The following is a 23,470-nucleotide window of genomic DNA, read 5'->3' on the forward strand; positions in this document are numbered from 1 at the left end:
CCCGCATATTTTAACGAACTCAACTCTGCATAAAATGTCATGAAATGATGATGATATCGTCGGGGGTAAGAGGAAGTATCAACCAAATGTAAATTCTTTAATGGGTTGAAAATTATTTACTGCATATTTTGATTTGTGTTTCGAAATGTTAAAACATTGATGTACTTACTCACTTTTGATCATGCAAATAAGCCTTACCAGGAGGCTCCTTTGCATAGGATGCCGGCTAGATTATGGGTACCTACCAACGGTGCCTATTTCTGCTGTAAAGCAGTAATGTGTAAGCATTACTGTGTTTCGGTCTGAAGGGCGCCGTAGCTAGTGAAATTACTGGGCAAATGAGACTTAACATCTTATGTCTCAAGGTGACGAGCGCAGTTGTAGTGCCATTCAGAATTATTGGGGATTTTCAAGAATCCTGAGCGGCACTGCATTGTAATAGGCAGGGCGTATCAATTACCATCATCTGAACGTCCTGCTCGTCTTGTCCATTATTTTCATAAAAAATAAATAAAAAAAGGCCTTATACTTCTACAAAGGCAGCAAAATGTTTATATAATGTTCAGTATGTTCAGATCTGATTGTTTGTGATAGAACTGAATGCACCTACATTAACATTGAATGAACATGAATAAGAGGTGACAAGCGGTATGTTTCAATAATATCATATTAGCATTTTGTTTACTTGGAAAAGTGACTTCATGACAACAGAACAACACGGCACGGGACAATTTAAAAGCATTCAAGTCATGTAACGATTGATTTTTTTTTTTGTTTTATATGAGGTTCATTACATAATGATGGAATTAATATACTTTAAAAAATGGGTGTTGAGCTGTTTTGAAGCTGGATTTTTAAAAATAATCTTGAAGAATGAGCTGTCAATAAACAAGAAACAGAAACAAAGTTTGTTATATTATTTTAATTCCAGCGTGACTGCTGAGCCTCATTGAATACCCACCAAATAATGTGTCCAGAGTGCCTAAACAGGTTTAACTTCTAAATATTATTCATGGGGAAATATTTTAAACTTAAGGCTTTTATTAGAATAAGGATCAATGGGACTAATGAAATCTATTTGATTTGTAGTCACTATTTTCTACAGTTGAAGACGTTCATATCCTACCAGGGTGACCGCTTTTGTACGCATTGTACCGTTGCTCTACTCATAAGCGTGTGTTTTTGATAAATTCCATTCACCGCAGGCCTTCTACAACATTTACAAGAAGTTTTTCGTCCATTATAAAATTAGCCATACACACTAGATATGATCTAACTAAAAAAATCACTGTATATCTTAATCCAATTGACAGATGCAAATCAAACTTCGCGCCAAAATAAGAAACAGTTAAGCCAATCTAACAACGTCAAAAAAAAATTGAATTTGGAAGCGTAAACAAATTTCTTTCCCTATTCTTTTTTGACTGAATATGTATATCACAGATGGAAAGATTTTGCAAATATTTTATTAAATGCACTCCGTTCTGCCTAAAAATAAGGGGAAAATATATTCCTGAATGCGCAACACGATTCGGGTGGAGATCTGATATATGCTCGTGTACGTTTTCGTGCATACATCAAAGGATGTAAGCGGGCTCAGTTTTCGGGGCCGTTAGGCTTTATTGATAGACCAGAGTGTAAACAGTTATCGGTTTGCTTAGGACACAAACTAGTAGTATTTTTTGCGTAGAAAACGGTCCTTAGTTTTTCTAAAACCGAACCTTAGATTGAAATATATCGCAAATAACTTTAACGTTATTGTGTTTGTTACACTTTTTGCGAACAAGTAACATGCATCAATCTTTCATAGATGAGTTGACTAATCCACAAAATTTAATATTTATTTCTAGTGTTTCTTGGTTATTTTTGGGAATAGTATGACAAACGAGCGAGCGAGAGTAAGTGATCACCGCCGCCGAAGATACCTTTCATCATCAAAAAAATCACAAGAGCGTGTCAGACTTTAAGATTGGTACTTAAGTCGTTAATTAAGACCTAAATTCTAATCTATGTCTTAGAATTTTTCGCCAACCGCTCAGTGTTTTTTTTTCCTACTTCATCCAACTATTTTCTCAAAAAAAAAATTAATACTCTGAATATTGCCACAGATATTTTCATATAAAATAAGGCCGCATTTATGTTATTGCCCGTAATATTTATTTCATTAAAACAACCTATTGGTTAACCCCTTAAACTTATAATATACTAGCGTATAGACTACCTGACAGCATGATTATGACCAATTATATTTGTCAATGTGTGCATTATCTAGTTGTTCAATATTCAGAATACAATAAATATAATAATTGGAACAAAAAATGTTATCCCTTCTCTTTCTCCCGTACCATACACACACTCTTTTCCGTACACTCTAACACCCACACTCTTTCGTTTGTTAGCTTGCTTTCCACGTCGTTACTGAAATGAAGACCCGGTATAATGTACAATATAGTGTATCATCGTCAAAGTTAATGAGTTTTAAAATATTAATTAAAATTGTTAGCTCAATATCTCAGTTACGATAAATTCACAGTAATTTTGGGTAATGAATCCACCTCACTTAACTGTAATTAAAACTTGTTCTCTGGGCTCTCATTGACATTGAAATTACACAAACAGGATGTCTAACTCCCGATTCTCTAAGCAATTTCAAACGTTAAACCAACATCGAGTTTCCCATTTATCGAGATTAACTGACGACCTCTTTAGGTGACGTAGCTTGTCCTAAAAAGAGTTACTTGATCTCTGCGCAAAACCGCGTCTGTGTTGTGTCATGCCAAGAGTTCGGGGCTTCCGATATTTGGCATTGTTTGCAAACTTAACAAATTCCGTTCGAGATTTGCTCAGCTTGTTTTATAATTTAACTATTCTTAGAAATACGGAGTGGTCTCGTTATTAGACAGTGTCTCTTAAGTGCCCATTAAGACATTTTCGCAACAAATGGATTGGTTTTGAAAATATTTATTAATTTATTATTTTAATTTTAGCATTGGCATGATATGAATGTAAAATATCGAATTCTTACAGTTTATTGGCCTGAGAGCTGAAGATAAAAATTTATACCATTTATAGTCCTCTGTATGTTCTGTCTGTAATTTTTTACTGCCACTATTTTCTTGTAATATTGTAAAAGTCAAGCTTTTTTCAATGCCATCTAGAATTATTGCCGTGGATACGAACTAATGGAAAACGTTAAGAGGCAATTCCGAGATATGCATGATATAAGTCCTAGAGTAAATAATAAATAAATCAATCGAAAATACATCATCTTTGAAATTTTTAATTGTCTATGACGCTTCATGAGAATTGAGATACAGTCTGGTGACAGACGGACATAAACGAATATCGGAGACTAAGTAATAGGGTTTAGTTTTTTCCCCTTTGGCTACGGCACCCTTAAAATAGCGTTGCAATATCAGGCGGAATCTTTATTTGATAATTCGATAGACGTTGTCTATTTGCCTTGTTCATATCTGAGTCGACGCATTGTACACATAAATAAGGTTTGATATACATACCTTTGACACGAGATGTAAGAGTAAATAATATGTATTTTTATTTATTTAGATAGTTACACAAACAACACATTATTATACAATTAAAATTTTAGCAAGTACACAAGGGATAGTACAACATGACATGTCTTTACAGATGTAAACAACATTTACAACAGTGCGAAAAGAATAACAAATTTGAATAATTAAACATAATAAAATTAAAGATATGAAGAGTTAAACAAAAATGATGATATTTAATGACTTAAATACATTTCTACTTTAAAAAAACAAAGAGATTTATGAAATTTATAACTATACAACAGTACAATAATTTACTTCTTATATTTAACTTACGTAACTAAGATCTTAATATTTTAATGCAGTCGGTTTCAAATTTATTGATATTAGCCATATGAAAAATATCTATATTACCATATTTTGCAGTGATATCATTATAACAGCTCATAATTCTGTTTAAGGGGGCGTTTTTACCCATATTATTTCTGCTGATTGTTGGGCTAAAAATATTTTTAATAGGGAATCTTGGTCTATTTCTAGGGACTGTAAGATTTACATACACAAGTCTGATAGCGGAATGGCAATATTGTGCTTAAAGACAATGTGAGCAAACTTTTCTCCTTAGTCGTGTGTCAACTGTCACTGTCCGAATCAAATCTGAATTATATACACGTTTTACATTGCTACTTATTGACTCGGAATATTTTAAATAACTGAAGCAAATGTGGCAATGTAGGATATAGCAGTCGAGGATAATTATGATGGAACTTATGGCATGTACCATATTTCGGCTTTGTTTTTATACGAAGTGATTAGTCTATATGTATAGAACGTTATTGATTCTAGCCCATATCCCAATGGCCTTATCTATACATCTATACATATAAAAAAAATTGGAGTGTGTTTGTAATATTTAAATAACTGTTTTTTACTACATGTATATGAATATACATTCGGTTTTGTCTGTCTGTCTGTGTGTTTGTTCCGGCTAATCTCTGAAATGGCTGGACCGATTTAGGCAGGTAGCTGATGGAATAAGGAGTAACTTAGGCTACGTTTATTTTGGAAAAAATATTTTTTTTTAGAAAAATAAAGTAATGCTGCAATGTCCTAGAATTGGTTTTACTCTAAAAATAATTTGTATGGCAAAACAACGTTTGCTGGGTCAGCTAGTTCGAAATATATTGTATATTCTGAAATATTCTCGAATGAATAAAAATTTATTGTACAAACTCTACATGGCGATAATAACGTAGATGGTTATTTTTATCTCGGAAAATGTGAAATCATCCTTCAGAGTCGCCCAACGGTTCGTTACCCCTGCAAATCTAATCCCCGCTAGGTGATGCTATTTTATACGCTTTTAACATCCTTCGCAGGAATAGGTATTGGAAGTGAGAACTTAAGAACTCTTTCAGATTGTAATATTCGTAAATAAAGTATATAACAGAAAACACCAACTTCAAAGGGTTGACAACAAAATGTATTAATTTTTATTTACTTGTTTCAAGTTAATTAGCTTCTAATTGGTATCTTAAAATTATCTTATCTAGGAAAAAAGCCTTTTATTTCTTACAGAAAATACTAGTTTACATTATAATTAGTTTTGTTAGTAGCAAGAATTTCTTTTGTGGTTTAATACTTAATGGTTAGTGGTTTCAGTTTTATATAATGAATTTTCCATACGTTATTATCATAGATAAAGTATACACCTACGTTGTAAGAACCCCTCTGCAGGTAACGGTCTCCCCAAAATCAAACCAGTTTTCTCTTGATTGTACTGTTTGTGTCCAATTTTAACCCGTTTTATTTCGTCTTCCTATCGTTATTATAAAACATTTAAATTATTCTCATAAGCTTATTATATCGACTTGCTAGATATAATAAGACGAATTTATAGATTAGAAATTAACATAACGAATGATACACTAAGACAAGATTGCTATATCTTAAGTCGGTGTGGTCGTTATAAATCACATGACATATAGACAACTACGATAATATTCTTTACGTAAAACTCATTTTTATATCTATACTAGCTGACCCGACAGACGTTGTTGTGTAGATACTAAGAATAATACTGTTTTATAGGAATTTGTCAATAATATCGTTCAAAACATCAAGAATTATTTCGTAAAAAATGCTCCCTGTTGTTGTAATGAAATCGTTTCACGGCAGAACTGTCAAACCGTGCGTCAATAAATTTTCTCAGCGAATACGTCCATACAAAACAAATATTGAAAATAAAAATAATTATGGGTCCCAAATCGAAATAAAAACTATCCTATCTCTCAAGTTGGACTAGACTGCACTCCATGATGTAATCCTCATTAAAATCCGTTCATTAGTTTAGGAGTCAATCGCGGACAAACAACGTGTCACGTATTTTAAATATATAAAGATGAGATATATGATTGTTGAAGTTGTTTTGTTTATTGGCACTAGAAATTGAGTCCAATTGTCATGCGCTACAATATATTTTGAAATCCCATTAATTATTTAACCTATAGATTTTCTTAGCTTAATAGAGCATTGAATTATTTAAATTTCCTCGTTAATTTTAGTATACTCACTTTAAGATGTGAGAGTATATTGTCTTCCAAAGATACAATAAAAAGCATGAATTTTTTATATAGTCGAACAAATAAGTTTTAGAAGTACCTAGATATATCAATTTAATGCAATTTTATCAGATGGTGGGTTTTAGATAATGCTTTCAACACTCTTCATCCATCATTACGAAAAGTTCTCTCATTATTATCACCGTATTCGAGGACTAACACTGTAGTTTTATAGTTACTAAGATAAGAAAAGTATTTTATTCTATATTCAAATTCCTGTCAAATGGCTTGACGACAAAGAGATTTAAGTTCCTAGGGCGGATTGGTAAATCTTTCATAATTATTTTTGTATAGTCTGTCCGTTCTTTGTTATATATATTCTTAAAACTCATTGTCGTTACGATTACCGTAACGACAATGAGTTGACGATAACGCAAGTTCTAAAAGTGCCTAAAAAAATTATCCCTCAAAAAATATCTTATTTCAATTAATATCGGTATTGATATTAGATCCTTTTGACAGTCTTGTTTTATGAAACTTAATTTATAAAATAATTTTGGGTATATATTCGTGAAATAGGTACGTGTCCACTTGGCCGCACAAAAGTGCAAGGAAAAATTCAATTAGTTTATTTTATTTCCTACTTTCAATAAGTTAATTTATAAAAGCAATGTAAAGGCGAACAAATGAATGTAAAAACAATAGGGTTATTTGTTACGAGCGGGCGCCCGTAAAATAGTCCGCGCAGATTTCGTCTACGTGACAATCTGTCAGTTGAATTGGATTTGTTATACATATTGTGTGTTATTTTGCGTATACTATCGGTGTATTTTTTTTTCAAATATTTAATGTCCTCACGCGGCCACTAAGGGTTTCATTATATAATATGTATTAAGTATTTTTTCAATAAACTAATTGTTCTGGCTGTAACTATGTTAATTATAGTATCGAGGGCGCAAAAGTATTTGTCTATTATTATTGTATTATTGTCTGTTTTTTAGTGTCCGCTTGTCTCAGAAAACGTTAGACCGATTGTTGAACGGTTTTCTCTGATGAATTGGAGCAAGAAGCTAGCATCTAGTGTTTGTTTTATTAAGATTAGTTCGCAAAGAAAAAGTTATATTTAATGCTAACAAAGTCGAATGTTAGCTTTAAAAGTTTTGATCCGTGCAATACGCTGATGTCATATGAGATTGTTATTATTTTTGTGTTCTATATAACATTCTATAAGCTCTTACGTCATGCAACAAAATACGACGACACCATAAAGAAGAGGAAAGTTTTGTAAATGGAAATGCAACTCAGTCAGCCGTTGTATGGTAATTTCAATTAGATGTATTCCAGTAGCCACTGCCAATATTTAGGACTGGGGTACACTGAGTGCTTTCACTGGCGATCTTTTTCGGTAATCCATTAAAAAACGTTGAGTGGTCACATATCGATGTTAGTTTTAGATTTAGAGTGATAAATGTTACAAACCAATTTGAGTAACGTTCAAAGATTGACTTGTAGTAGATGTTGTAGCCTCATTCCAAGGCCGAAGGCCTAGGCCTGGACGAAGGGTAAATTAATGGACTAATCATCGCACAAATTTTTCCACCCTTAAATAACTGGGAGAAAAGAAGTTTGAATATTTCGCAACAAAAGCCGAAAAAGGCGGCACAAGGATGTGTAGCATGCAGAAATCTTAAAAAGTCACAACTTAACTGAATAAAGATACCAGGACCAATAGTACATTCATCCAGTTGTGTACGACAAAGGATATAGGATAAAGTATTTAGTGTGCCACTGACCTTGCTCATGTTTCATCCACAATACTTACCTAAGTACGTTCTGTATACGTATATCGTTTGCTTGTAAAAATGTGCATAACACCATTTGTCCCCGAGGAAATTATGGACTTACGTTGATGTTGTTTATGGCATCTGAAATAACCTGTCGATCATGTTTGAATAACTTCTATTTATAGATTCATACTTCGTTGTAAACGCAGTTACATGACAGATGAAATAAATTAGTTTTCCATCTTGACTGAAGTATAAGGAGAGGTTAATTAAATGTGTTGATATTATGTTCAGTTCTATTAATGAAATATAAATACGAAGTATAGTAGGTAATATTTAATTCAGGTATATGTTTTTTTTATAGAATAGTAGGACAAAGAAGTTTAAATGATCACCGCCACCATGCTCTCATGCATCACAAAATGTTTTCCGGATAAAATATATACTCGTATTATGTACTTTTCTTCTTCTACTCCTCTACTTTTATCTGTCATTTATATAGCCATGATCACTAATTTATACAGCATTTTTATGGTACTTTAATGTCGCCAAAAAAGCAAATTTTTTTTTGATGCCACAGACAACTAAATATACCTTAGTATATATAGTAGGTTGGTTCATATTTTGACTTTTGGCTTTTTGACATATAAATATTAGGTAATACGTAAATCTTACATTATCCACTAAATATTTCCATGTGTAAATCATAAGTCTAAATACTTTAAGGTCAACTTGAGAAAAAGAAAAAGAAACTAATAAATATAATTTGCCAAGATGCTTGCATATTCTGTAATTTTCACAACTCCCGCGTTGGCTGCACCTTTTCCATTCCTTGAAGTAAAAATAAAACCACTCACCAGAGATATGTTTGTATCCAATACATTTCGCGCCCATTTAAGCGGCAACTCTAAAACTTGTGGTATTTTTAGGTTTATTCATAAATTAAATTACCTAGTCGTATCAAAATATGGAACGCGGCTTTAGTGCACTCCATCCCTAACAAAGGTGTACGCTCGGATCCGTTCAACTACCGCACCATTGCCATTGCCACCTCCATTTTCTCCAAAGTAATGGAGTCCATTAACAATCGCCAGCTCTTGGGATACCCAGAGGAGCACCAGCGACTGCCAGTAAGGTATCCGTCAAGGTCGCTCAGCTGGTGATCTTCTTGCATACCTCACCCATAAATGGTCGCAAGTGGTTGAGTGGAAGGGAGAGACGATGGTGGTAAGTTTGGACATAGCGAAGGTCTGCGATCGGGTGTGGCATAAAGCATTAATCGCGAAACTGTCATCCTATGGGCTTCCCGAGTGATTGTGCAAATGGGTCATTCGCTTTTTCGCCGATTGTAGCATCAAGGTAACTATGCCATTGCTGTGCCCGCCAGGCTGCGTGCTTTCCCCTGAAATGTTTCTTCTGCATATCAATGATATGCTGCAAATCAGACGACAGCTTCATACACCGGATGTAAATTAAACCTTAAGAAGACAAGAAGACAGGCGTTTACCGCTAAAAAGTTGCCCTTTGTCGTATCCCCTCGATTCAAGAACACTCCGCTAACTGCCACATCCTGTATCGGCAAACTTGGTGCCCCATCTCCCCTGGCCATGGTCTTGGTCTTGTAGTGAAATAAAGTATAATTTAAAAATAAATAAAAAACAATGTGTTATAAATCAAAAAAGCTAATTAAATTTGGTCCATTTGTCACATCTCGCAAGATTTATATATTTTACTTAATAAATACTTTTTTTAGAATTTGATCTTTAAAAAACCAGCATTTGGTGACTTGGGAGCTAGAAAAAGATAGGTGTTACCACTACGTTAATAAAAATGAAGTCGTCAACTAAAGCCATAAACTAATTAGTTGTTGCTTTTATGTCCTAATCACAATAATAATTCATGGTCGTTATATTTCTGTATGAAAACACATTTGAATACGATCCAAGAACTTGCCCACGGTTGTATCAATGTAATATTTTGTTTTCTAATTCTATGAAATATCAAGCGTTCATCAATATGGAGATTATAGCCGATACGGTGAAACAACGTCATACGTAATTGAATTTTTCATATAGCTGAAAAACAACACTACTGAAACAAACCTATTTTAAATGGCCGTACAATGCCGTCTATTAACACGAAGACGTATTGTGTTTCTTGAAAAGTAAGTAACACACCAAAACATAGTTAATCGATTTTAACGGCAGAAAAATCGATTCGTCGCCCGCGCTAACAATTATGATTCAAGGTGGCAATAGTTAAATGGCAAATATTAGTGTACATATAATTGGCTATGCGTACGAAGTTTGTATGTTTGAGATAACTAATAATTTAACAATTATATGCCTCGAATATTTTGTGTAGCTTCTTGGAGACTAGTACCATTTGTGTTTTTTAATCTACCTTAGAGAAGACTTTTACGGGAAAGTCGAGTACCACGGTCATGTTTTTACTCATCAGTGATTTGATGGTACAAAAGATACTGTAAATTTTCAAATTTGTAAGTATTAGTATTGTATGTAAGCAAGCTTTGTTCTAGAGTAAGTTGAGAACAAGTGTGCCTATTTGCTTGGCGCGGTCTCAAGCAAGTTATTGATATCAAAACTATCCACAGTAGATTCCGTTACAAGAAAACTAATTATGATAGAACATAATATAATACCCAGTTTAGTTATAAAAAAAAAAACAAGATATTTAAACACCAAATTAAAAAATGATATCCAAATGTTTTATTCCCGTTCTTTTAGTATTTTCACGGCAGTCGATAACCCAGAGTTATTTATAAAAAGTAAAAGTCTTGTTAAACTGAGAAATAACGACGCTATAAATATTACCGCTATAACGCATGTATTACTAAAAACTAATATTTTTAACGATCGAAGGATTTTCATTTTATAGTATTAAAACTCATGAAAAGTGTTAATACCAAATTAAATTTAAATAAAACCCGTCTTAGCGGTAGAAGGTGGTTTTTGCCTTAGATAGATCTGTTTTGGCAAAATCTACTTACTAACAGTGTGATAGAAGATACTTTAAAAATAAACTCAAACAATATTATGCATTGAATCAACCTGGTAACAAAACTATTCGTCCTTATCTTATGCAATATATAAACATGTTAAATACCTAAATATTGTAAGAAAACCGCTTAGCTCAGTATAAACCTCACGTGGGTTTGCCTTTTTCTTGTGAGTCTTTTATTGTGTTTTTATTTGTAGCAACTATTGAAGGAACGTACAATATGACCAGCTAAGCACGTCACAGCTCATAACACATCATTTAACTATTGCTGCAGCTAAACTTCTACGGCCTTACAAATGAAATTGGCATAAAGTTATAACTAAGCATAAACCAAGAATATGTAAAATGTTTACAAATAGACATTTTGCTTACAAATGGTTTGTTCGGACGTATAACGTTTGCCGCGTTTATTTGCAAGGTAGCTTATCATTTGGATAATTTCAGAATTATCATTGTATTGACAGTGTTGTCAACGATATTGTAAACATTTTGCATTCTCTATGTTTATCATCAGTTATAACTTTATACCAAGTTTATTTGTAAGGCCGTTAAAGACCGGCTGTAAGTTATTTAAAAAAAAATTTACTTTTAAAAATATACCTAAAGTCATAGAACTGTTAGTTTTTCTATTTATTTACATTTACATAGACTAAGAAATCACATAAAACAAAGAGAAATGATCACTAGAAAAAATAAAGAACACGCTTTATATAAAATTCAATAAATTTAAATTGAAAATAGTGTAAAAAATATTATATATTTCGTTATAAAAAAAAGCGTGGGATGTAGAAGAATTATTATTTTAATAATATCTTAAAAAGCATGATAGCAAGCTTTGTTTATTAACAAAGCTATTGTTGTCTTAAAATAAATATTCTGCCTTCCTAAGAAGTACCTGTTAGCATTGAAGTATTGAACACATTTTTAGTTGTATGAGCACGGAATGACAAACATTTTATCTCCCCTTCATGGTTAATCTTTAATGAGATCAACAGTTTCGGTCTTTGCAGATTTGATCCGTCTGTACACTACAAAGACTATTGAATGCATGCAATCGTGTAGTTTTATGAATACGTGCTCATCGTGCTCTGATTTAGATCTAGGAGAATGTCGTGGCAAACACTTCACAGTTAATTAATTATAGATACGCGGAAAAACCTTCATTTCATTTCACTCATTAACATCATTAGAACTATTGATAAAATTACTAGAAATTTCAACTTTTCGAATAATTATCGCAAAGATACTCTATCTATTCTGCATTTCATATTATAAAACGGAAAATGTTTGGGCACTACGTTCTACCAATTGTGCTTAAAGCTTAACTTTATGACCATAAGTTTGCAAGAAATTATCAAACAAATCCGATTCAGATTGTGGCGGTTACGTCGTGGACAGGCGTTCCTAATTCAATAACTCAGTTATATATTCTGACTGTCAATAGAATGATTTGTAGTGCGCGTATGCGGTATTGGATTAACAGAACAACGTCAGCCTAGATTTAAATAATTCAAACCGCTGCATGTGAATATTCGAACTACTCCGTAATGGGCGTAATTAACTAGAGCCAATTTAATAAATCACATTTAACATCTGTCAGTCTTAACTTTGTAGTGAGTTACCTGCTTTAAAGCATCGATTTTAAATTGAATTAATCGATTCGGACTTTTCATACTGTAATTGGGTTCAAGTGAATATTAAGAAAGGAGCAGTAGAATTTGTATCTGATTATTTATGTTCATTAGTAAATTTAGGAAACAAAATAAGACATATAAAAAATTACAAATTAGATGTATTTGTTCAGTTGAACTTATCTCTTATATATAAAATGCTCGTGTCGCGGTGTTTGTTACCAAACTCCTCCAAAATGTCTGAACCGATATCTGAGAATCGGCCAACATCTATTTTCATTCGCCTAAATACGCCTAAATATTTTTTTATTTTTTTCACATTTTTATTTATTATGATTAAGCAAGGGCGAAAATTTGAAGTTGTATGTATATTTCAAAATATACTTACAACTTCAAATTTTCGCCCTTCTACGATCTACAACTGTTTTTGTATCGCGATTTTAATATTATTCTGTTCCATGCACAGATCCGTAATAGGGTTGCTAGATGGCAATCGAATACAATAATCGTAGTACGATAAATTTTATGTACGATATATTTAGTAGGTCTGAGAATCGGTCGTCATCTATTTTTTATACCCCAAAAATTTTAATTATTGAAATTTTTTAATTACTTTATATGGCAATACAACGTTTGGTCGGTCAGTTCGACATATGATAAATAGTCGTCATCACTGCTGTTCGGACTCAGAGATACTATTATTTTCCTTTTCAACATTATTGTCTATTTTCATGTCTTGTTCTATTAAATTATTTTGTTTCTCTTCGACGAAATTTTTGCTGTAGTGATTTGTAGCACACGTAGCTTGTAGCAGAGCTCAGTACTGTAAGGAGCTTCATGACCCATTATTGTGCAATATGATCAATGGCGTTATACCCGCTTTTGTAGGGAAGCAATCAAAAAATTCATGTTCATTCTCTAGGGCTACCTGCTCCTACCCTCCAAGGACCTTTCTGTCCATCCATTATACAATATTTTGTATTAAATTGCTTGAGATGGTTCTTGGCTTTGTTTGTTGGTGGTATAGCAACTTGTTCAATCGTTGTGAGTTTTTTTGAGTATAAATTCCGCTAGATTTGTTTTTTAATCAATTCGCCAAAGTCAACATCTGCTGAGGATGCCTCGTGTAAAGGGGAAACACGTGTCGAATTGATTATGAGACAAAATATCTTAGCGGAATTTATACTCAAGAAAACTGACAACGTTTGGATAATTATGGATTTCCTCATAATAACGTCTTATTAAATAAATGTTTTTATATCACCTTGTACATAATGATACGTAGTATTGTCCAATACATCTCTCGTTGTACAGCAGTTTTTCAAAAAAACTTTTTATAACCTGTGACTTAATCTCCATGGTAATCACTTGTAGTCTTAGACGCAGATGTAATGAGACATTTAATAAGACGGGCATTTTTTTTTCCACCCTGAGGGTAGACGCCGCTACACCATCCGTCCATATCTGGGCAACCATAAGGCTTGCTTTCAATCATGTTCGTTAATAAGTACGACCTTGTCTAGGAGTGTTACGAAGAGCAGTTTGACCTGATTCCTACCGCTATATTCCATCTTCGAACGACACGCCACAAAAAACAATCCCCACCATCTAGATGTTTGGCATTCCTCCACAGTGTGGTTCTTAAGATACTTTCTTTCACGTACAACCAAGCTGTGGAATGAGCTTCCTTGTGCGGTGTTTGCAGGACGATACGAGAAGGGTACCACTACTTTCATAAAAAGTGCGTACACTTTTCTAAAAAGCCGGCAACGCTCCTGTGATTACTGTGTTGCAGGAAAATTTGGGCGGCGGTGATCACTTAACACCAGGTGAACCCGCACGCTCGTATGTCCTTCTATTCCATTACTCGTAAAAATGTTAGTTACTCTCCTCTGAATAATATCGTAGCGTTCCAGGAAAACTTTCCGCTATTCAGTACTTTCTAAAACCAATTGATTTCAAAACCTTTTACGAGGATTACTGCTAAAAAAGAAACCGTTTTCTTTTAACAAATCCATTAGCTTTTTCCGTTTAGGACATTCTTCTCAAGTAATACTCCTAAATGTGGTTGAGGATTGCAGTAGCATCAATATTATGAACGCCTAAGATTTTCTCGTTCTATTTTTGGTGTATGTATAAAAATCTCTTCTGAGCCTGATTATCATTCGTTTGGAATATTATTTTTTCAAAATTTGAGCTATTTACAACCCTATTCTTAATGCTTGGACTGGATTAAGGTGGTCGGCTATGTCCCATGTAAACGAGGCCAACCGTTAACAGATTCACACAGTTCGAAATAGTCATACAATTACATTATTAGTTCGCGAGAATGTTTGTTTGGCGTTTTCCTGACCATTTCGACATAGTAAAACTACTACAGTACAATACATGCGAAACAGTAATAATTATTAAGCAATAGGAGACCAAATTATGGCCTATTATAATGAATTTATTTTTCCGACCTAGAATTATTTTCAATAAGAGCCCACCAAATCGCGCAGAGTAACTTCGCTCAATGATAAAAGACTGCGATTCAAGTCCTTCATCTGAAATATTGGAAAATTTGTGACAACCTTTAATTATGCCCCAGTAACGTGATGGAATGTTTACTCGAATTTTCTATTTAGGAATAATAATATTTTTTTGTCTCTCTAAAGATTTTTTAAATTAATGAAGTACATAAGTGTTACAGTTTTAACACCTGGTATTTATGAGGAGTTGGTGTCTTTTTTGAAAATAAGGGACGAGACGAGCATGACGTTCAGCTGATGGTACAATTACCAATATTCACCCAACTGGTGTATCAATATACACCCTTCCCATAACAATTCAGTACCGCTCAAGATTCTTGAAAAACCCCAAAAATTTTGGACGGCACTACAACTGCGCTCGTCACCTTGAGACATAAGATGCTAAGTCTCATTTGCCCAGTAATCTCACTAGCTACGGCGCCCTTCAGACCGAAACACAGTAATGCTTACACATTACTGCTTCACGGCACAAATTGGCGCCGTTGTGGTACCCATAGTCTAGCCGGTATCCTGTGCAAAGGAGCCTCCCACTGGTAAACTGAACTGAAGTAGGCTGACACTATACTATAAATCACCAGGACCTCACCGCTTGTAAAACGTAAAAGTGTACTTTAGCTATAAAAATAGCACTACATTAGTTATAAGAAAAGATGTGCGTGTGTGTTGGTGTGTTTGTATGTATTTTAATCTCGGTTGCTGTAAATGTCGGTTTTCAGTGGAGATATAGTCCAATTTACGTAACCACTCTTTCAAGTCCAACTTGCATATAGTTCTATTGAGATGGTAATTAACAAGCAGAAGGTCTCAATTTTACTTTGTACCATTTGAATACACACTCATGCAGGTTAACGAAAACATAACTGTTACCTTTCCATTGTACTTACAGATTAGAACACAAAAGGACACAATATCTGAAATATTATACAAAATGTTCGAGTAATACTTTTCAATTTCCCTCTTAAACCTCGTAGCGTCACGGCCAGGCTACACAAACATATCCCACGAGATTTTAACCTAAAATTGTAACATAAATAATTTTATTTCTATTCATTTATTTTTGTACTTTTTTAGTTTATAATAATGATGTGTTTTATAATTATCAAAATGTGGTTACTTATATTATCTTGTTAAACTTTTTTTCAATGGTAATAATTAAGTATACTAAATTTTGCGAATGTTCAATACTTTCTTCGGGTAACTTACCTAGATTAAAAAAAAAGGCTTTATCGACGTACCCTTGCAATGACGTTTTGTTTTTTTTGCAAAAAAAACTGTATTGTATAATTTAAATGTATTTTGGAAAGAAAAATTTACGTATTGCTTATTAGTCAAGCAAATCGTAAATTTTTCTTTCCAGTCATTATTACAATAAATACGTCATATTTATAACTGAGAAAAGTAAGTCATTGTGCATTCTGACAATTTTCGATTGCCCCAGGGTTACACGGTTAGGTTATTGAATTTTGATAAAGTGTCAAATCTGATGTATTAAATTGACCCTACTTTAGCTTTCTACATAAAAGCTCTTGTAAAATCTTCAGGCGAACTGAGTGCTTCGTTAAAGTATATCTTATAGGTAAATATTTAAGGTTTTGATTAAGATTTACTCAAGCGTTCTTTAGAAGTATATAATTATACTTTATATATATATAGTGGGTTTATTGGTTTAACAAATACATAGAAACATAAAGTTATAGAAAGAATATTTGAGGAATAATAAACTGTTAATCGTAATATAAATTATTATACCTTTACCTAGTTTCCAATATAATAAATATACTCAAAATTAATTCTACTAGTTGTGAAAATGCTTTAAAATAATTTTGAATTCTAATAACTCAACAATTTTAGGATGGTGATCATAGTTTATATGTATATATGTTTTTTGTTTATTTTTGGTATATAGACCACTTCCATGTTTTCATTTTTCCATGATTGATAGAGGTTTTTTTTATAATAAAAAAAAAATATAAAATTGTATGAATCTGAACAAAGTTATTTGTTTTTTATATAAAATACGCGATATGTATACCCGATTATTATAGTTTCATTTATCTGTCTTTATTATTTGGTCAAACATATGACCTACAAGGGCTTCTTCATACAACAAAATCTTAAGGTCATCTTAAGGAGTCCTTGTTAAATAATCATCGCTCATGCTTAGTGAACTCCCCATTATCAATTCAGAACATACGACCTACCGTCAAGCGAAATCCATAAAAAAATAGAGAGTTCCAATTGGTACTACTCCTTTTTTCAAGTTTAATATATTATATCATTGATACATTAAATTTAAAGTTAAATAATTGTTAATATCTTAAATCCGGCTGTAAACGCTTCTTACCGTGTAATCACTAATGGGAGATCTAGGTTGAGCACATAGAAAAATGTGTTATCAATCTTGTTTGTCACCTACATAGTAAAATTATTAAAACTCGGCGCGTGGGTTCGGCCGGATGTAGAAACACCGTAATAAACTCATCACAGTTCTGTTGTGAAAATGTACACCACATTGCTTTGCGTAGAGTCATTGCGATTGATTTTATGAATCTATCTTCAATTTTTTTTTTATTACAATAAGGGACGAGACGAGCAGGACGTTCAGCTGATGGTAATTGAAGGATGATTGAAAAACCCAAAAATTCTGAATGGCACTACAATTTCGTTCGTCATCTTGAGACATAAGATGTTAAGTCTCATTTGCCCAGTAATGCTTACACATTACTTTGTGGTACCCATAAGATAAAGGGACAGATAGCTGGCATCCTGTGCAAAGGAGCCTCCCACTGGTAATTGGTATCTATCTAATCCGATTTATTTTTTATGACATTTTTGACCATTTTATCTCTAGATAAACGTTACGAAACTTGTTAGTAAGTAGACTTTTGTCGTTTTACTCCGATAAAATGCAATATTTGAACCTTACCGTGAAAGTTTATCTATTTATAATATATTTATAATATTGTTAGTGTTTCGCTCTGAATGTTGTCTAAAAGTGACGAGCGCAATTGTAGTGCTGCTCAGAATTTTCGGGTTTGTCAAGAATACTGAGCGGCATTGTATTGTAATGGGCAGGCTGTATTCCAATTACCATCAGCTGAACGTCCTGCTCGTCTCGATTCTCAAGGAACTTTCTTCCAATCGAAAGGAATAATATTTCTTACGCTGTGTTTCTATACGACACGGGAAACAAGAGTGAACACATCTGTTGTTGCAAGTATGCATTGGGAAAAAGTTTAGCCATATAAAAGAATAGTTCGCAATTTAATTTACTATACTTATTAATTATGACAATGATCTGAATCTAGATAGTATTCAAAAATGTTTAACAAATTTGTGTCCTTACCATACCGAAAGTGTCGTACGAGTATTTAAAAGTTAAAGAAAATATAATGAACGAATTTGTATTGTTAATATTTCATGTTTTCTTACAGAACCTACTTGATACAGAAACGTTAGATCTATCTAATCCCGATCACCGACACCTGGTGCTACAAATAGCTCTCAAATGTGCTGATATATCAAACCCCTGCCGCCCCTGGGAAATCAGTCGGAAGTGGAGCCTGAAGGTATGCGAGGAGTTCTTCCGTCAGGGTGATTATGAACGCAAGCTGAACCTTCCTGTGACTGCTCTGTGTGACCGCCAGAACACTACTGTACCTAAGATCCAGATAGGTTGGTTGCATTATTAATATTAAAACTTTCTTTTTATTTAGCTTCTGCATTCATTTTCATTTCAATGTTTAAATACATCAATACTAATGCTCCCTTTTTGGGAGGTATTGTATTGTAGAGTATGAAACTATCGAAAAACTACACTTACGAAAAATAGAATATATAATGTATCATTTTTAAGATTTTGTTTCATAAAAACTTACTAACGTGATCCTGACTCTTTTTCGAAATGGTCACTTATAAACAATATTATAAAAATAATAAGCTTAAATTTTATAAATAGAATTTGAAAATGAGAATATTATAGAGAATGTTTTGTATTTGCATTGATTTTTATGACTTTCGATGTCATCTAAGTCAACATGACTATGAATTATTGGCACATTGGCCTTTGACGATGTAGCCCCAATTCGTGCTACTGGTTGTTTAATGAGTTTAAGCGTGGTCGCACTAAACTCACCAATGATCTGCGATATCTGATATGTTAATGTATGAACTGGTATGATTTCCAAACTAATACACAGTCTGCTCAGTGGGTGTTTCCTTCCGAAGAGTTGCCAACTAAAGTGAAGAGAGGTCGAAGCGTGGGAAAAATTGTGGTAGCTTCCGAAGTACAGATAAAACAATTGTCGTATAATGACACGAAAATTACTTTAGAGGATCGAAAAACAGCTACTGCAGAGTCACTTAGTACACTAACAATTGTTTGCCACTTGTTTTGGAAAAACTTCGAGAGAAACGACTTTGCTGTAGGGACAACATCTAGTCGCACACCTCCAGGTGAATGATCGACTATTTAAATTACTGATTCACTCACTGTATAGCTCCGAACTCGGGCTAAGCGATTTTATTTATTCGCGAAAATAAAAGAAAAGCGTTTCGTAGACACCAAGGCAGCTGTGGCTGCGTTTAAAAACGCCGTCAAAGAGACCCCTAAGGACAATTTGGCAAAGTGCTTTTCGCAGTTCCGTCAGATGCAGCGATGTATTAACGTGAATGGATACTTTCGCAAATATATAATAAAACTGATAACTAGCAAGATAAACTAGCCAGGTTAATCAAAATTTGATTACAATCCCTCGTACATAACTAATATTAAAATTATTGGTTTATTAAAGTTTTATATTTCAGAATAATTTATATTACGCACCTTGCTTTATATTTATTATTTGGAAATAAATGCAGATAAATTCATGATCTTAACAAATACATGACCTTAAAATTTATAGTCTATCAAATAATAATCTGATATAATTGCAATTATTATACTAATTAGTATTTTAGAAAAGGACAATAATTTGGATTAAATATAAAAATGCACTCATTTTTTAATTTTGCAAACTCGATTGCCGCATTTTAACATTAAGTCCCTTAATTTTATATTCTGCTATTCTAGATAGATAAAATCTATTATTTTTTCTTAAAAAAATTATATTTATTTCAGGGTTCTTTAAGTTTGTGGCCACACCGCTGATAGCCGAATGGCACAAATTTTTACAAAACGATCTTTCATCGCAGATGATTAACAATCTCAAGTACAATCAGAAAAAATGGGAAACATTAGTTGCACAGGAGTTGGCTGAAGAGATAAGAACAGAAACATCTGATGCTGAAGTGGTTGCGGATGATGTAGAAATCGGCTCAGAAACAAATCTCTCAGAGAGTTCCGAAATGCTTCTCCCTTTGCGTAGGAGTTCATTTAATCCACCAAAACCAACTAGCTTTAAAGAACAATTAAGACGTTTTTCCGTGCCTCTCAATATGTTTCAAAGGGATAAAAGCTATACATCGCTATCTTTGATTGAAATTGAAGGTAATGAAGACACTAGTGTGAAGGGCAGCCTCACCTCGATTCAATCGCAACAAAGCATCACAGGGAAATGTTCTTGCGATGAAAAAGTTTTGAGTACCGAGAATCTATTACCAAACTCTTCTATCGCCTCGATAACAACTCCTGTTCAAGCTAGTAGGCTTAAAACAGTTCTCAAAGGTGGCAGGACATTCAAACTTGTCCGTCAGAAGACTTTCCCGCCCATGGAGTATTCTGGGCAAGTGCACGCACTCCTTTGTCGCCCGTTGTATACGAGTGCTGAAGGTACTATTTACTCAGCCAACACACACCGTAATGAATGGGAATTGCTGCGAGATGATAAATTTAAGACTGATAATTTGTTTACTTCCAATGTTGAAATACAAGGAGGGGACAATAAGGAGAAAGAAAATGTTAACATGCCACACCGCGGCAGCAAATGGTGTCTCGGAAGCCAGCTGAGGGAGAACCTGACTTCAGTCAATCTTGGGTTGTTTCCTGCTGAAGATCATCTAGGTCGCCGTAAATCTATGCCTGCGGATGACTTATGTGGTAATTATATTATTTTTAAGACCAATACTTTAAGTTCTATGTGCTGATAGTAATGTGTAGCGAAATGGGACAAAGTGGAATCACAAATCTGTTGCTATAATGAGCGAAAATATTCGGTTATTAGATTATTAGATCAAGATTATTGTCACCTAATTAATAATATTGCTCATCATGCAATAATAATCTTGATATGAACCACATTTATTCAATAAGATTATTCAATAACTCATTTAACTAATTTATGTTTTCATTAACAACTTTGTATGAATGGTGCAAATCTTTGAAAATATTTATACCTTAGAAATGGCTAATGATATCGAAGAAATTTAGTATATGGATATTTTTGGGGGGCCAAAATTGCCCTAAACAGCAGTCGGACTCTGGGGAAACCTATTTTATCGCGTTTTCACTCCAGTCGTCTTCCAGGTTTTTCTGTGTTGTTCGCTTGAAGGTTTTCTTGTTTCACTGTTAAGGTTCATTTTTTTTTTTATATAACAACAAAACCCTAACCCTTTAACCCAGTTGAAATCTTATGTCTCAAGGTGACGAGCGCAGTTGTAGTGTGCTAAGATTTTTTGGGATTTTAAATAATCCTGAGCGGTACTGCATTTAAATGGGCAGAGCGTATCAATTACCATCACGTGAACGTCCTGCTCGTCTCGTCCGTTATTTTCATAAAACAAAAGAACCCAGTACTACATAAGTCATGCAATTAACTCTATCTTTCAGCCCCAAAAGAGAAGATTATGCGTGAAGTAGTCGCAGTTATTCCGGAACTGCTTCGAGCTTTAGCCGGCAATGATTCTTCATCACGAAGGAGAGGTTCTGCACCCGCTCCCATCAGCCCGTCCGAGCTGCCAGGACTCGCGGCGCTAGCAGGGACAAAGAGCAACAACAACCCGAGGAGGAAACTGACGGTCACCGCTCAAATATGGAAGACCAAAGCTAACGAGACGTCTCCTCACCTCGTTCGCAGGAGTTCATTACCGGTTGAGGTGATGACAGGTGCTAACATCGATGTTTCTTTTTATTTTTAATCCCATTTTCTTATTTGCCATAGAAATGCATGCACGCTTTGTTCAGGACACCCTCGGTTTATTCCAGATATATTGGTTGTTTTTTAACAATAATTTTTTTGTAAACTTGGTGTGGAATGCTGATGTTAGTTTTTCGTTAGATTCTATTTAAAGAAAAAGATTTCGTTTTTCCAAATGTTCCATTAAACGGGACTGTAGTTAAAATTGGTACTGGTGATTGCATAGAATAAGTCACGCCAGAAAAATTATTACAAGAGACTTATCTTTGTTTAAGGAGGGAGGGCAGATAATATTTTAAAGAGCTTATGTAAGAAAAAAGAAAATATTAATATTTTCAGAAATATCATCACGCTGAACCAACTCAACTGTCTTCTTTTACAATATAAGGAATGAATCTTTCGAAGAAGGAACGAGCCTACGTAATATTATTCTGACCACTACAGTTATTTAGTGTTGCCATTATGGTGAGTATGAATTAGGTCGGGCAGACCCCAGGTATCCGCCTGTACCTTTAAATATGACAAATTTTGTATAAGCACAAAATTATTGACTTTCTTAATATAAAGGATGGCCATATTCAAATGAACGGCCAACTGTTTATATGTTTTGTGATTTTTTTTTAAGTGTTATATTATCAAGGGATAGAGTCTCATCGTTTTTATTTTAAAAGATGTTTAATCTTAGATTAATATATTATTGCTCTATTGGTCATTATATGTACGAAGGGCGTGTGTATGTATTCACATTGTTGGTTGATTTTTTACAGTTCGGCTGTTCAAAATAATTTTTTGTAAAACTTTTAACAATACAGAAATCATTGATGGCTTATGATGGGATGGTTATTTTTCGCGTTTATCGTAATGAGAACATTTACTGGCATTAATATGTTAAGACATCATATGATAAACTTAACTTATAATGTAAATAAGTTATAATAATGTTGTGGGTTGTTGGCAATTCCATTGTCGTGTTCCACAAATATATCCTATTTTGCCCAACCCCTGTCGTGTTCTTCTGTAGTGTTCTTCTCCAGCGGACCGATGATTTATAACAACACCGCTGACGACGTATGCTTGACATCAGTATTAAAGATATAATATCAATGGGATACCGAATTTATCAAGTCATTTTGGGACTTGAGTTCATCAGAATTTCTTATATTTTAAAGTGATAACCCTAATTACACAAATTAAATTTGAAAACAAAGTGTATGACGACAAAAGCCACAACCTGAGAGAGTTAAACAAAAACATTTTTTTTATTTAATTTGTTGAGTGCATCAGTCAAATAAATTCAAAGTAAAATATTATTCTTGTTTAAAGTCAAAACTAGTGATTTATGAGTTTTTATGAA

The 23,470-nt window shown here is 33.6% G+C and overlaps 1 protein-coding gene across 4 annotated transcripts in view; it reads left to right on the forward strand.

The window, feature by feature from the left end:
- LOC126979034 (uncharacterized) overlaps positions 1–23,248 on the forward strand; it is a 160,146-nt gene extending 136,898 nt beyond the window's left edge. For 2 of the 4 annotated variants that reach the window (XM_050828202.1, XM_050828205.1), the window contains 4 exons: positions 18,478–18,718; positions 20,163–21,080; positions 21,810–22,075; positions 22,456–23,248. In XM_050828202.1, the coding sequence (XP_050684159.1) occupies positions 18,478–18,718; positions 20,163–21,080; positions 21,810–22,075; positions 22,456–22,503 (1,473 nt within the window). In that variant the 3' untranslated portion in view covers positions 22,504–23,248. Of the gene's footprint in view, positions 1–18,477; positions 18,719–20,162; positions 21,081–21,809; positions 22,433–22,455 lie in introns of those variants that run through there. The other 2 variants (XM_050828204.1, XM_050828203.1) reach the window with 2 other exon arrangements.
- The last annotated feature ends 222 nt before the right edge of the window (positions 23,249–23,470 follow it).

This window comes from Leptidea sinapis, chromosome Z, assembly GCF_905404315.1.
Source record: "Leptidea sinapis chromosome Z, ilLepSina1.1, whole genome shotgun sequence".
Lineage (NCBI taxonomy): Eukaryota > Metazoa > Arthropoda > Insecta > Lepidoptera > Pieridae > Leptidea > Leptidea sinapis.